At 38.0% G+C, this 13,373-nt stretch overlaps 1 protein-coding gene across 13 annotated transcripts in view; it reads right to left on the bottom strand.

Annotated features, from left to right (window-relative positions):
• NCOA2 (nuclear receptor coactivator 2) overlaps window positions 1–13,373 on the bottom strand; it is a 298,607-nt gene that overhangs the window by 43,031 nt on the left and 242,203 nt on the right. For all 13 annotated transcript variants that reach the window (XM_036886218.2, XM_036886214.2, XM_036886211.2 and 10 more), the window contains 5 exons: window positions 10,457–10,634; window positions 7,453–7,641; window positions 4,461–4,562; window positions 4,022–4,165; window positions 737–884 (listed from right to left, as the gene is read on the bottom strand). In XM_036886218.2, coding sequence (XP_036742113.1) covers window positions 737–884; window positions 4,022–4,165; window positions 4,461–4,562; window positions 7,453–7,641; window positions 10,457–10,634 — 761 coding nt within the window. The remainder of the gene's footprint in view (window positions 1–736; window positions 885–4,021; window positions 4,166–4,460; window positions 4,563–7,452; window positions 7,642–10,456; window positions 10,635–13,373) is intronic.

The raw sequence follows: 13,373 nt of genomic DNA, 5'->3' as shown, positions 1-13,373 counted from the left end.
GGGCTGCCTGATTGTTTTTATCCCTAAGTAAGAAGTAAATAATTGAGAAATGTAATAAAGGGGGACTTTTTAACCAGAGCAACTTTATATATTTTCTGATAGTACCTCATAAAGTTTTATATAGCTCATACATAAATATGTAACTTGAAATATAATCATTTTCCTAAGTTTATGCTTTAAAACAATATAGTTTAGGACACTTATTTTAAAATTAACAATTTTCTTTACTTGTATTTTTATGGAGATGGTTATTACACTTCAATTTAAAGTCTAATGCCAAAAAGTTGATTTAAACCTGAGAATAAAATCTAAAACAGTCTTTCTAAGTATATATATGTTTGAAAGTTTCAGATATAAACACAGAAGAGCAGAAACCATGCTAAGAGCTTCACTATTCCTGTCCTGCTTGTGCCATCATGGGGAACTTATCCATTTCCCTTCTCTGATGTAACGGGCCTGTCATGCCAGGGCAAAGTGGGTGCTACCTGTGTTCCTCCAGCTGGGTCTCAAATTCACTAGTATTAAGGCTAAAATTCAAAATGCACACTCTACTTTGCTGGTACCATGAGCTGTCTTTTAGCCAACAGTTAATAGCAATTTCACTTTATAGTTTACATGCCGGGGGTTGACCAACACAAAGTCTAACAAACCTCCAAAGCTCTAGGATGATTTGTTGCTTTTGAAGTATTTCCTCTTAACCTGGGAAGGGAAAATGATTTCTTAGAACTAGGATTACCTGTGAAGCATATGTAAAGATATTACAAGCTGAGGTTCATTAGTAGTCTGAGAACGGATGAGTTTGCTCTTTGTTTGCGCAGCAACAAGAGTGCCATCGGACAAGGAAAACCGGTAGATCTGACTGAATGCCAATCCTTGTCTCAGCACTGCAGGCAAGCAAGGAAACAGAAGGCAAGTTTAGGAAAAAAAAATCAGGAGGCGGCAATGGGACAAGACATAACAATAGCAATAAACTTCAGTAAGTTTAATAGTTTCCTCCTGGCATATTAAAGAGTTACTTTATAAGTACTATCTGATGATGTTATACATTTTAAAAGCATGTTTGCTTTTCACTCCAAATACCAATAAATTCACTATCTTTGTTTTTTTAAAAATGAAGCTTAGACTCTCAAACTATGTTCTTTTCAAAATCTTCAGTACCGTGGGCAAATTAGAGTGTAAACAATTTAACAGCTCAAAACAAGCTTAACAATGATTTTTTCAAAGTGTTAGAAAATAAATGCATAAACTTGATACCTCTAAAGGGTATAATTTGCCTTTAATTTCTTTGACCTAATACATGTATTACAGTAAAATTTATGACATTGAATGAATTTTCAGAATATTTATCTCTGGGTTATGTACTGTTCAGCTGATCATCTCACACTACTTCTTGTTCCCCAACTCTGTTTCTCAGTGTGTAAAGATTATTTCTGAAGTTAGGACAACAGGAAGTAAAAGTCAGAGGAATCTTTTCAGAGAAAAAAAGGGTTAAATAGAAAATGGAAACAATACAAGAGCAAATCTTAGTGACATGGAGTTGGTTTAATTTCTCAATGAAGAATCAGGTGTTTCCATTTTCATGACAACAGCAGCAAATGTAAGACAAATCAACTAGATTAAAATAATCTGTCTTAAAATAAAATTTCAGATTTTCTTTTAAAACTGTCAACTACTGCATATTAAAAAAGAACATTTTGGTTCAGAAAAAAAAGTAGCCACATAATTTAGTTACCTCTTAAACCATTTTAAGAAGACCACCGTGTTTTTACCACAAAATTTTCAGCACAAATTTTGTGGGTTAAATAGCTAGCCCCAAATCCACTGAGCAGACTCACCATTCCACAAAACTGCAAAAAGGCAGTGGGGAGGAGGGGAAAAGGAGGGAGGGAAGTTGCTGACACACAATGTGGATTCTGATTTCTTAGTAAAATTTCACTTTGAGCAATTTCCCTAATGAAATCCCCTTCACACTTTCAGTTACATGCAGTACTCAGGCATTACTTTCTGTTGCATGAAGTTACTCTGAAGAGGCATATGTACAATGGATTATTGTACATATGTGCATCTTGCTTTGCACAATAAATATGTTCCTAATAGGTAGCATAAATACAACTTTTATAATAGGGTTCCTATTCCAAAGAGCTTGTAATTTCAGAATTTTATCTGACCTTAAGGTTTTCTATTTCCAATTGGTCTACATCAAACATCTCTACTCAGTAGGTATGTGTAAGCATGCAACAGAATGCATTTAGTAAGCTTCTCAATTTAAACAAAAATGTCCAGTAGGTATTTAGTCAATGCAAATGATTATACTTGATCTTAACCTCTTTCATACATTTTGTTGAAATGTATTTCACACATTTGGGAGTTTCCTTTCAGTGGGTCCCATCTCCTTAAACCTAGCACAGTGCCTGATACATCTCTATAAACCCTTTTTGTAAGAAATCAGGAAACCATAGAATTAAATGTAGGGCATTGCTACTCAGGGTCCAGGGACACTGAACACATTTGCCATGGTGATTTCTTATTCTTTGTTGTTGCTATTCTTTTTTTATTTTAAACCAGATCTAGTGAAACAGTAGGTTAAATACTGATTTCTGTCCAATGTAGCATCTTTATTTTCTCTTATTCTTTCCAACTTAAAGAAAAATGCTAAAAGACACAGATTGTTGGATTATGTGCTTATTTCTAAGAAATAAGGATAAGGAAGATAAAAAGGAGGAATAAAAGGAGGGAAAAGTCAAGGGACTGGGAGAGAGGTCATTTACTATGATTTTTACTTTTTCATCAGTGATCTGAAAGCATAAAATCTAAATTAACACTGGTATAAAGTACTGGTAAAATGGCAAGGTCACGGGTGCACATTAAAAGGAAGAGGACAAACTAAAACCCTGTTTTCAATAATGAGTTACAAATCTCTTCTGCAACAATGTAGACAGTTTGCCAAATGGAGTTGTGAGGCACCCTGCAGTAGTGCCCCGGGCCCTTACAGGCAGCCCGGCCCCTGGATGGCCATTCTGTGGAATCTACGCCTCTTACCAGGTGTCCCCTGCCAGGACACAGAGCACCATGGTAGGAGAATCCAGCAACTAGAAGGAAAAGTGTCTCCTTCCCCCACTTAATACTTAAGTGGGGAGAAAAGGAATTTCTTCTTTTTTCTTGACAATTTAACAAAAACCCCAGAACACACTTGAGGAAATGTGACCGTGGAAAGAACTCTGGGAGCAGGATGCAGAGTGACTGCCAGGATGGGCCTCAGGTTCACCTGTTTTGGCCTCCCCACCCACAGTGTGAGAGTCCTAAAGCCTATTTCACAGGCTGCTGTGAGGATCTGCGAGGTCAAAACACGTCAGAGGGACAATGCCAGACAAAGACCAGGGGCTCCTGAGGGCTGCTGTTCTTACTGAAATATGACTGTGACGTCTTAGATTTAGTTTCAGCTGCCCCACTATTATTTATGTGACCTCAGACATGTCCCTTCATCTCTTTGGGCCTTCCTGTGGAATCTACGCCTCTTACCAAGTCTTACCAGAAACATCTGGGCAGTCTTCAGTGGTCATCACCTTGGAGGGTGGGCTTAGGATCTCACTATCACCCCTATCAGGAATTCACTTGCTCTTGCAAATTTCATTTCACTCTTATTTCCAGATTTTCCTTATGATTCAGAGAATATTTCTTTTGATATCAGATAGTGCCTTCCTGTGGTGTTTTATACATCTAGAAGCCTTAGTATCAAAGAAAGTGACCTCTCCCTTTCCTTTCACCTGTCTTTCTGGAATTACCTCCTCTTCTAGTTCCTGCATCACGTTCTTGTGCCCTACCAGTTCTCCCATTAAACATTTCTTCAGATGGCAACATCTTCTGGGCCAAATGATGGATGTACAGATGAGCACAAAAAGTCAACAGATATCCAGGTCCCCTGAGGGGAGCTTCAGGAGTCACTGTTATAGAGAAACCTCCCATAGGGAGCAGTAACTGAACAGAACCAACTTCAAGGAAAATATCATTTAGAGATGTTTACCTTCATGATGATGCCTCTTAGCATAGGACACAGATTCGCCCTCATGCTGTGCGTGGAACTTCTGAATGCACCTTCTCACCAGGTCCTCCCAGCCCGGTTTCATGGCTGCCCTCATGGTGCTGGTATCCAGTGATGTGATCTTGCCTATTAAATATCAGCAAGCATTATACCTACATACCAATCTATTATTTATACAAATAATGAAATTTTAAAAAGATAACACTTATTTATTTAGAATAGATGGCACAAGTGCATGGACCAGAGGGGGAGACCATAAAACTCGGCGCTCCCCCTCTCCTGGGCTCCAGCCCTCCGCACCCCCACTGCCACCACAGGCACTAGAGTAGTTCTTCACGGTCTTCCAAACATATTCCTCGCACTGACAAATACATAAGTATCCTGAAGTGATTTCTCTGGTCTTCTTGCAAAGCAAACTTACCTTGGAGATCCTGGCGAGTAGTGAAGCTTTCTGACGAGGGAAGAACTGGTCTTTCCTTCATGGGAACTCTTCTTGCCACACAGATCAAGCAGGACTGCAAATCTTCAATCATATATAGTTAGTTACCATATTAGGCTTTTTAAGCAATTCAAACAAACTCAAATGTACCTATGGCAGCAGAACCTTGCAAATCAGTAACAGCGAGAGTGATGAAACACCATACACCTTTGCTTCTCACTGGCTTCAGTCTGTCCTAAACTGAAGCGGAAAGCAGCCGGGGTAGAAGGCTGTGCTGCACTGCCTGAGCTGGGGCTGAGGATAAACTGCTGAGCCACATGGCATGTGATGGAAGTATATCCACCATGGTAGAGGTAACAATCTGAAACCATCTCCCCAGGGACGGAAAAGAATGTAATCCTTTCTTATTAAATGGCCGAAAGCAACCACCAGTTCAATTCATAAGGAAGTACAACAATGAAAACAAAATCTGATCTTCTGCTTTGTCTAGGGTTTGCTTTATGTATTTTCAGTTCACCAAGATAGAGGAAAACTAGATACACCTTCTACCAACCTGTGTAAATACCCCTACAAAGTCAATATGCAACTGAAGATGGAGAATATAAACTGAGCCTAGACCCAAATTCAGATGACAAATCCTAGGAAAAGTAACGTTTGCCAAAGCAGCTGCCTTATAGCTTAGAACTGGCCACCGCTAGTGTCTCACGTAGCCAATGCTAATAAGCGTTTATTCCTCATCCCATTGCAATTACTTTATTCATCTGTATTCACTTCTGGAGAACAGGGAAATGTTTTATTTATCTTTGTAACATGCAGAGCACATTGCATGGCCCTTTTAATTTAAAAAATGCTGGCTATAAGGTTGTTAAAAAAATTGTCTCCTCATATATTATGTCATTGATTTATGAGTGTTTACTTTTAAAGTTCTTTAAACATATCCAGTAATAAATAGTATCACAAAATTAAATGTAATCCTCATTCTCAAAATAGTAAAAGCTTAATTTTTGAGTACTTACTATGAGACAGACATCCTTTTAGCTGCTTTATAGTCTCCCAACTCATTTAATCCTCTTAGCAATGCTCTGAGGAAGCACTTAACAGAGGAAAAGACTAAAGTTTGAGTAAGTTGCCCAATATCACACAAAACTGGTGAAGCCAGGATTTGAATCTCAGTATACTATGGCTCAGAAGCCTTACTCTCATGCTATAGCATGTTAACATCCAGAATCAAATTTTAAATATACAAAAAATGTTTAAGTATATGGCACAAAATCATAAATTAGCTCAGCCATCATTTTTTATATTGCTTTACAATTTTATCAGGGATGGATGATTTAGCAGCACTTACTCTATTGCATAAGAGGGAAAAATCACTTGACATTCCATTCCTATATAAAATCTAACTTGAAAAACTGTCATCTATGACAATTCTATTACTTCCTTTCCAACAAAATTTAAATAAAAAATATTTATTTGTTATAAAAATGGATTCCTGCTGTACATATACCATATTTTTCACATGTGAATTTTTTATATCAATAAATATTTCTTTAACATAAAAAAATTACATATTTTTTAAGAAAATGATTAAATAACTACAGATCTTCACAATGGTATTACATCCCAATAAATCCACCATAAACTAAAAATATCATTAAGTCAAAAATGCATATAATAAACCTGACCTATTGAAGTTCGTTACTTAGCCTTGCTTACCTTAAATGGACTCAGAACTTTCACCTTCAATTGGGCAAAGTCATCTAACATAAAGTTATTTTATAATAAAGTGTTGACTACCTCATGTGATTTATTGTTCTGAAAATGAACAGAATGGTTGCATGGGTGCAGAACGGTGGTAAATATATTGACTGTTACCCTCGTGATGGCATGGTTGGCCGGGAGCTGTGGCTGCTAAGCACGAGAAGAGATGATATGCTAGAAGTCTGCAGCCCAGGAAGAGATCACAAATCAAAATCTGAATTTCACTTTCAACTGAATATGCACCATCATAAGTCAGGGCATTTCTGTAGTATTAATGCCAGTCATGGTTCAGACACATTCATTCCATCCTTATATTCTGATACTTGTACTCTTGCCTTTTAGAGTTAACTAATATTCAGAGAGATCAAGGTGCTTGCCCAAAGTCAAAGAGCAGGGAGGTGGCTGAATTAGGAACTGGCCTGTCTGGTTATAAAGCCTACGGTGTTTCTACTCACCAGTGGTCCTCAGCTTTACCCTGTCTGCTACAGATGCAGAATGCACTCTTCAGTATTGTCTCATACTGCAGCGAGTGACACTTCAGTGTGGGCTGGCTTGCTTGGGGTGAAGGGGGTGGGCACTACATCAGCATCTCTTTAAGACGCAGAGAGCCTAAGAGCTTGTAGTTTGAAAACCTTTCCATTCCTCACTCTCATCTCTATTATCTCCCAAGTATTATTCTAGTACCATATTCTGGACCCAGCATACGTGGATAAACTATATGGAATCCATTTATCCCTTGAAAGTATATGAAAAATGCTGTTTGTTTCCATGTGCGTTTCTCTAGGGTTGTGGCTCTTAGCTTGCAGTAGATGTTCAGAGGAGCCTAGGATCCCTGAGGTCAATCACTAAATGAGCTGCGATAGTAGGGTAGCCACTAGCCACATGTGACCCTTTCTATTAATCAAATAGAAAATTTGGTCCCTCAGTTACATTGTTGAAATTTCAAATGCTCAATAGGCACATGTAGCTTGTGACTGCTGCATTTCTGGACATTGAAAATATGTAACAATGCCATCACCACAGAAAACTCCATGGATAGCACTATTTTAAAGACTGAAAAATTGAATTTGTCACAAAATGTTGAATAGGTGAAAAGAACACAGGAACTGCCTCTAAATTTTTCTTCATGTGGTCACTTATTTTAGATTAAGAGTGAAAGAAGCAGCACAGAAATAAATACATAGATATATAAAATATCCTAGAGATGCCCTACCTTCTCCTTCTTCTTTGATGGACTTTGGTTGAGAAACAGCAAAACACTGCATAGTTTCGTACTTCTGATGTGCTTCCTGGTTATCATGACCTTCCTCTTCTGAATCAGGTAAAGGTTTTACCAGCATCCGACAATTGAAGGTATGGCTGTTCCGCCTAGGAGGTTCTCCAGACCAAGATCCCCCATTCACTGAGCAAGGCAAAAGTAATCCAGTATGAAAAAGAAACTGACATCAGACTCACTGCTGTGGAATTAGCAAAACGATGTAGGAAACATATGATCACTTTACCTTTCTATAGCACTTATACGTTTCTAAATAATTTCATAATCTGGAGGGGAAACGTTCTTGGCTTAATGTTCTAACAATGTGGGAATTTCTTGGGATTTTCACAATGTCTTTTACACTTCTTAATCTTCACCCTGACTCACCCCCTTCAAGTTCAGGCCTTAAATATTTATTATTAGAATACCACAGTTCGCTATTTTCAGTTTTCCCTAACTTTGGTTTCTTGGAAATTTAGTTCAATCTACTTGCAGTCCAGTTTTAGGTATCTACCCACCCCCCATGCTCAAAAATCTGGAAGTGGCATCAACTGTAGCATGCATTAAATTCTTTAGAAAAGGATTTAAACTTGATGTAGCAGAAGTATGAAGTCCATTTGAACTGCTAAATCAAAATTCCACTGACCAGCCCCATCTTATCCATGTAACCAGATGTTTCCTATTGCCCAGCACAAGCCTTCCCCACCACCCTCTATACCCAGTCCCCATAGATTACCTTTGCTCCAGCCACCGTATCTAAAAGTCAGACTGCCTCTACTTCTCCTATCCACATTACTCCTGCTCTAAAGTTGAGATCCTCCATGTGTTTAACCAACTACACTAGGAACCTCACACTACCTCCTCTTGCAGATTTTTTCCTTCTGAAATCTTACAGAAATTTCAGTGTATATTCTATAACTTGGCTGTTGCTGAAATACTCTATTGTAGTCGTTTTTGTCTCATGTATATCTCCTCAGTAAGACTGAAAAATCCTTGAGGATACATTGCCAATGTCATTTATTTCTTTTCACGTGGAAAAACTCCATCATATGTCTTCTCTCTTTTAGTATAAATACTCAGACATGTATATATTAATTCAAGAAAGAGACAATAAAAGAGAAGAAAGATCATTTTGGGGGGGAATACATTAGAGAAATAAATGAAAGAAATAAAAGGATGACTGATTCTGAGAAGTACAGGGTGTTTATGGATCACCAGATCAACTTCCTCATTCTGCAGGTGAGAAAACTCATGTCTAAAGAAATGTTCGGGTGAGAGCTAAAGGAGCTGGAAACAGAACCTATCCTAATTCCCATTTTTGTCTGCTTTTCTTCACTGTTCCTATGCTTTATCTAAAATATATTAGGACTGGTAGGATAATGAAAGAGGGGATCCGTAAAAGGGCCAGTCATAAGATAAGCTGATGAACATTCTCAAAAGTCACTAGGTAGAAAAAGCACAGAAACATGGAAGGTATCATGGTGAATGAAGGGCTCAACCCACAGCCACTGGCTGTAGAGGAATATAAAAGGAAGCAAACCCTAGAAAGAAAAAGGAATGCTAAGTTAACTACAAGAAAGTGCTTTAGAATTATAGAGGGAATTGTAGGTAGCTTTACATTCCATGCAGACTTTGGGGAAGTTTACTGCACTATCAGCATTCTTAAAAGCATATTTATATAATGGAGACTTCAAAGAGTAATCAAGAAGAAAGAACATAGAGTTCTTATTAACACAGGTTAGTAAGTAATTTGAAAGTATAAAGAAGTACAATTTAAAGTAAAGCAAAGAGCTCTTTAGACAAGTGAATTAATAATAGCAAACTAATAAGTATAGGTCCTTTGAGGACATCATAAAATTAATAAAGAGATTTGAAAATATTAGTTACTTGAAATAAGAAATCCCATTTTCTTGTTCATTTACTAGAGAATATAATAAAAGAACCTTGCACAGGCATTCATGTATTTTCTATTACTATTGCAGTCACTTTGAACAAAGGGTTACTAATTTAGGAAAAACTAGCCATGTCAGAATTTGAAAGGCCCTTTTCTTACCATGGTGGTGACAATAAAACCAGCTAATATAAACAGTTTTAAGAAAAATAATAGAAATACTTCCTAACTCTGGACTTGACCCTATTCTGTACTAAAATATGCACTTCCTTTTATCGGTGAAGATGTTCTTAGCATCATCAGTTTAAGTGAGAAAATTAAAAAAAGAACCACTTCGTAAGTGGGAACAGTAATAGTCTAGAGCAGCAACTGAAGCGGGCCCACGCCATGAATCCCCCACTTTAAAATACAGCTCTTAATAATCACATACACTTTTGGACAGCATCTCCAGGGTACGCTTAAGTCAGAAATCTGAAACAGGGAGAGTGGCTAGGGAGGCAGCACCTGATGATGAAACCTGCAGAGCCACTGGAGTCTGTGAAATGGAAGGGCCCATTTAGGGTTCCCAGGCTGATAGCACTTGAACTTCTATAAGCCACTTGTTCCTTAACACTTTACTTTTACAATGCTGTATACACCTGCATACACACTTGTTTCACAAGCAGGACTCAAAATAAATTCAACCTCAGACTTCTCACAACTTTCTACTTCTTAGATGGTCATGGAGAAAAAACACAAAACAGAGTCAGCTGGCGCTGGATCGGGTGGGAGGCAATCTGATGCCTTCTTAAAAAACAAAACAAACCCCGTGAAAATAGCGGCCATTTGAGTACTTTCCACCAGAATTATTTTCACGTTCTTTAAACATAGGTTCAAAACGATCACTCATTCAAGAAGAATATCTGCAGATGCCTTTTTCTCCATGACTTCTAAGCTTAAATACTTCACACAAGCATCTCTAAATCACTGCCCAGTTACTCTTAGAACATGGTTCTACTTTACCCCTGCCAAGCAAGACAGTGTGGGGCCAGGGGGAAGAAGTAAGGGGAAACCCAGCAGACAATCATTTACCTATAGATTTTGGCAGCAGGTTTTTGACAAATTCAGTGTGGTCCCCAACATGCAGGATGCCATATACACTTTTGTTCATCAGCTCTTCTTGGTTATACCTTAAATACTGTGTCACATTCTCTGAAACAAACACAACGTTGCCTTCCAGGTTCACTACAAAGAAGAACCCATCAAGGGCCTAAGGGAAAAGGCACAAACTGTGTTAGAAAGGATGCAACATAAAATCATGTACAATTGCAATGACCCCTTTAAAGGAAACATAATTCGTACGTGGATAAAAAAGAGATCTCTCTCCCTCCTTCCCTAGTTTTCAGAAACAATTAATGTATTTTGTCTTGGCAGAATTATTTCAACTTAGTGGGAGAAAGCTAGATCAGGGTTTCTTATCACAAACTCAATGACAAATACTAACTGTTAATTTCTCAGAATATAATAATTGCCAAGTAAAAATGTACAGGCATTTATCTGTGTTTTCAAGATGAGATTGGTATATTCCACAGAACCAAAAACAGCTTTCATGTTATCAATTGAACACAAAGTAATTTTGTTGTACTGTTTCTCATGAAATACAATGGTAGAGGTCATAGATAACTTTCCCTCAGTTTAACGATAAATGCCAAGAAAAACCCAGAAAACTTTAACAGCTTTAAAGCTGCCAGGGTTTAAATGAAAAGAATTGCAGATAATCTCAGGCCTTTAAAGGTACATCAATCCTTTATTGTTTGATGTACGGGGGAAAGGGTCTGGGAGATGTGTCTCGAAATGATGAGACCTTCATTGGGACCTCAAGCTGAGACAAGGCCAGCACTGTCCTGAGACTGGAAAGGGACTCTAAGTTTTGGTCTCTAACAGTGACAACTGCAAAGTTAATTAACTGCGCCCTCCTATAGATCGTCAAGATGCCAGTCCCTAACCACCTCAGTAGGGCTGCATAGCCTTGCTCTTTGATGGCATTCCAATCTAGATTAGAGGAGATGAAGAATCTAGAATCATTTCAGGAAATACAGAAAACAGTAATAGCTATTGAACATGTTTATTGTGCCTTGAACACTTTGTGTCATTTTAATATTTACAGCTCGGGAAGGACTGTTTTACCTTTTCCAATTTACAGGAGGAAGAAATTGAGGCTCAAAGAGGTTAAGTGATTTGTCTAAGCTCTTGCAATGAGTCAGTGGCAGAGCTGGAATCTGACCCAAAGTCCATGTTTTCAGTTGCTGTGCAGCACTGGGTCTACAGCAGTATTTGCCCCAGTCCACTTTCCTATCATGCTCACCTTGGAGACGCAATGGTTGAGAGTTCAGTGAATTTCTCTTAGGTATTCCTCTCTTCCCATTTGATCCCTTCTTGGCAGAGCTCTGTTTTATGGATCAGGTGAGTGATCAGGACTAGAAAAGGCATGACAATGACCAGGCCTACCTTGAAACAGGGCCACCTGCTCTACCCAGTTTATGCCACACAGTTTCTCCATGCTGTGGATTTACTACTATCTTACATGAATGTTGTACATACTGATATAAAAATGTGTACGGGCATAAAAGCCACAAGGCATAAATCTGCAAAGAAGTAAAAAGCTAACCTTTTTAAACAATATTGCTTCTCTCTCACTTACCAACTTTACATTTCCCTATATGGCCCCGGAAGATGACTGGTTAGCCAGAGACACGTAAGATTCCTAAAGGGAGGAACAACCTAAGACAGGCACAGTCGCAGGGGGGGCCATCAGGTGAGAAATTGGGGATCAACAGAGGTGAGGCTTAGAACCTCACCCCCCCTGTTTTGAGAGAAATCTTCTGCATCCGTGGATGTTTTGTTGCCCTTGTCTAGCTTGGATTAATACTTAGTCTATAGGCACACACCTGATCATCTACATTTGCCCTCTTACAGCACTAAACTATGTTTTCTACCTTTATCTTGCATCTACCTACCACTTCAGCATTTTATTAAAAATAATAATAATAACAAGGGAGAAATGTGGGATTCACATATAAATCAAGTATAAAAATCAAACGAATATTCATATTTGACCTGATTGTTTATAGTTCATAATGCGTGATCAAAACCAAAAGTTTCTGTGATGACTGCCCTTGCACTGTTCACCATGTAAGAACTTGTTCGTTATGCTTCAGAAGATTGGAGACTGATGAGAATTAGGCTTGGGGTGGATTAATGATTGTGCATTGAGTCCCCTATACAGAATTTTATTGTTGTTAACAACCATTTGATCAATAAATATGAGAGATGCCCTCTCAAAAAAAAAAAAAAGCTTTCTTTCTACATCTCCAATTAAAATGCCATGTCCCTTATTAAAATATCCCTGAATCTCAAAAGGATTTGTTCCTCCTTTGAACACTTCAGCACGATGTATACTACTGTTACACCGTATGTATTATAGCTGGACTTAACATCATAGGCATTCGTGTACTTCTCCAATTAATATATAATCTTTGGGGGGAACGGGCTATATTAACTCATTCTTATATACTACAGAATCCAAGACGATGTCTTGTACACTGGAGATCTTAATCCCCAATTGAATAAGTACATGACATGCCTGAGTTTCACAAACATTTGCCAGCTGAACTCAGAGCAGTGGGTTATTTCATTTGAAGAGGGTGCACCATGCAGTTGGTATGTTTTCTTGATTCTAAAATTACATTTAATCAGGTTTCACTTTTCTTAAAAGTAGATGATTTTTACTGTTGATATCAAAGTAAGTCAGCAGTTTCCAATCAAAAGAATGCATTTTGATGCATTTATTATAGCCAGCAAATGTGCAGCATATTCAAATTACCTGTTCATGATTTTCAAACCAATTGAGTTCTTTATCTGGGCAACACTACAATAAAAGCATTCAATAACATTTGTATCTTTACATGTATTTAAATATCCTCAAAATATTGCTCTGTATTGAAACTCT

The sequence above is a fragment of the Manis pentadactyla genome, chromosome 3 (genome assembly GCF_030020395.1).
Source record: "Manis pentadactyla isolate mManPen7 chromosome 3, mManPen7.hap1, whole genome shotgun sequence".
NCBI classification, from domain to species: Eukaryota; Metazoa; Chordata; class Mammalia; order Pholidota; family Manidae; genus Manis; species Manis pentadactyla.
The sequence above is the reverse complement of the archived record's forward strand: the minus strand, read 5'-3'. Positions and strand labels throughout refer to the sequence as shown.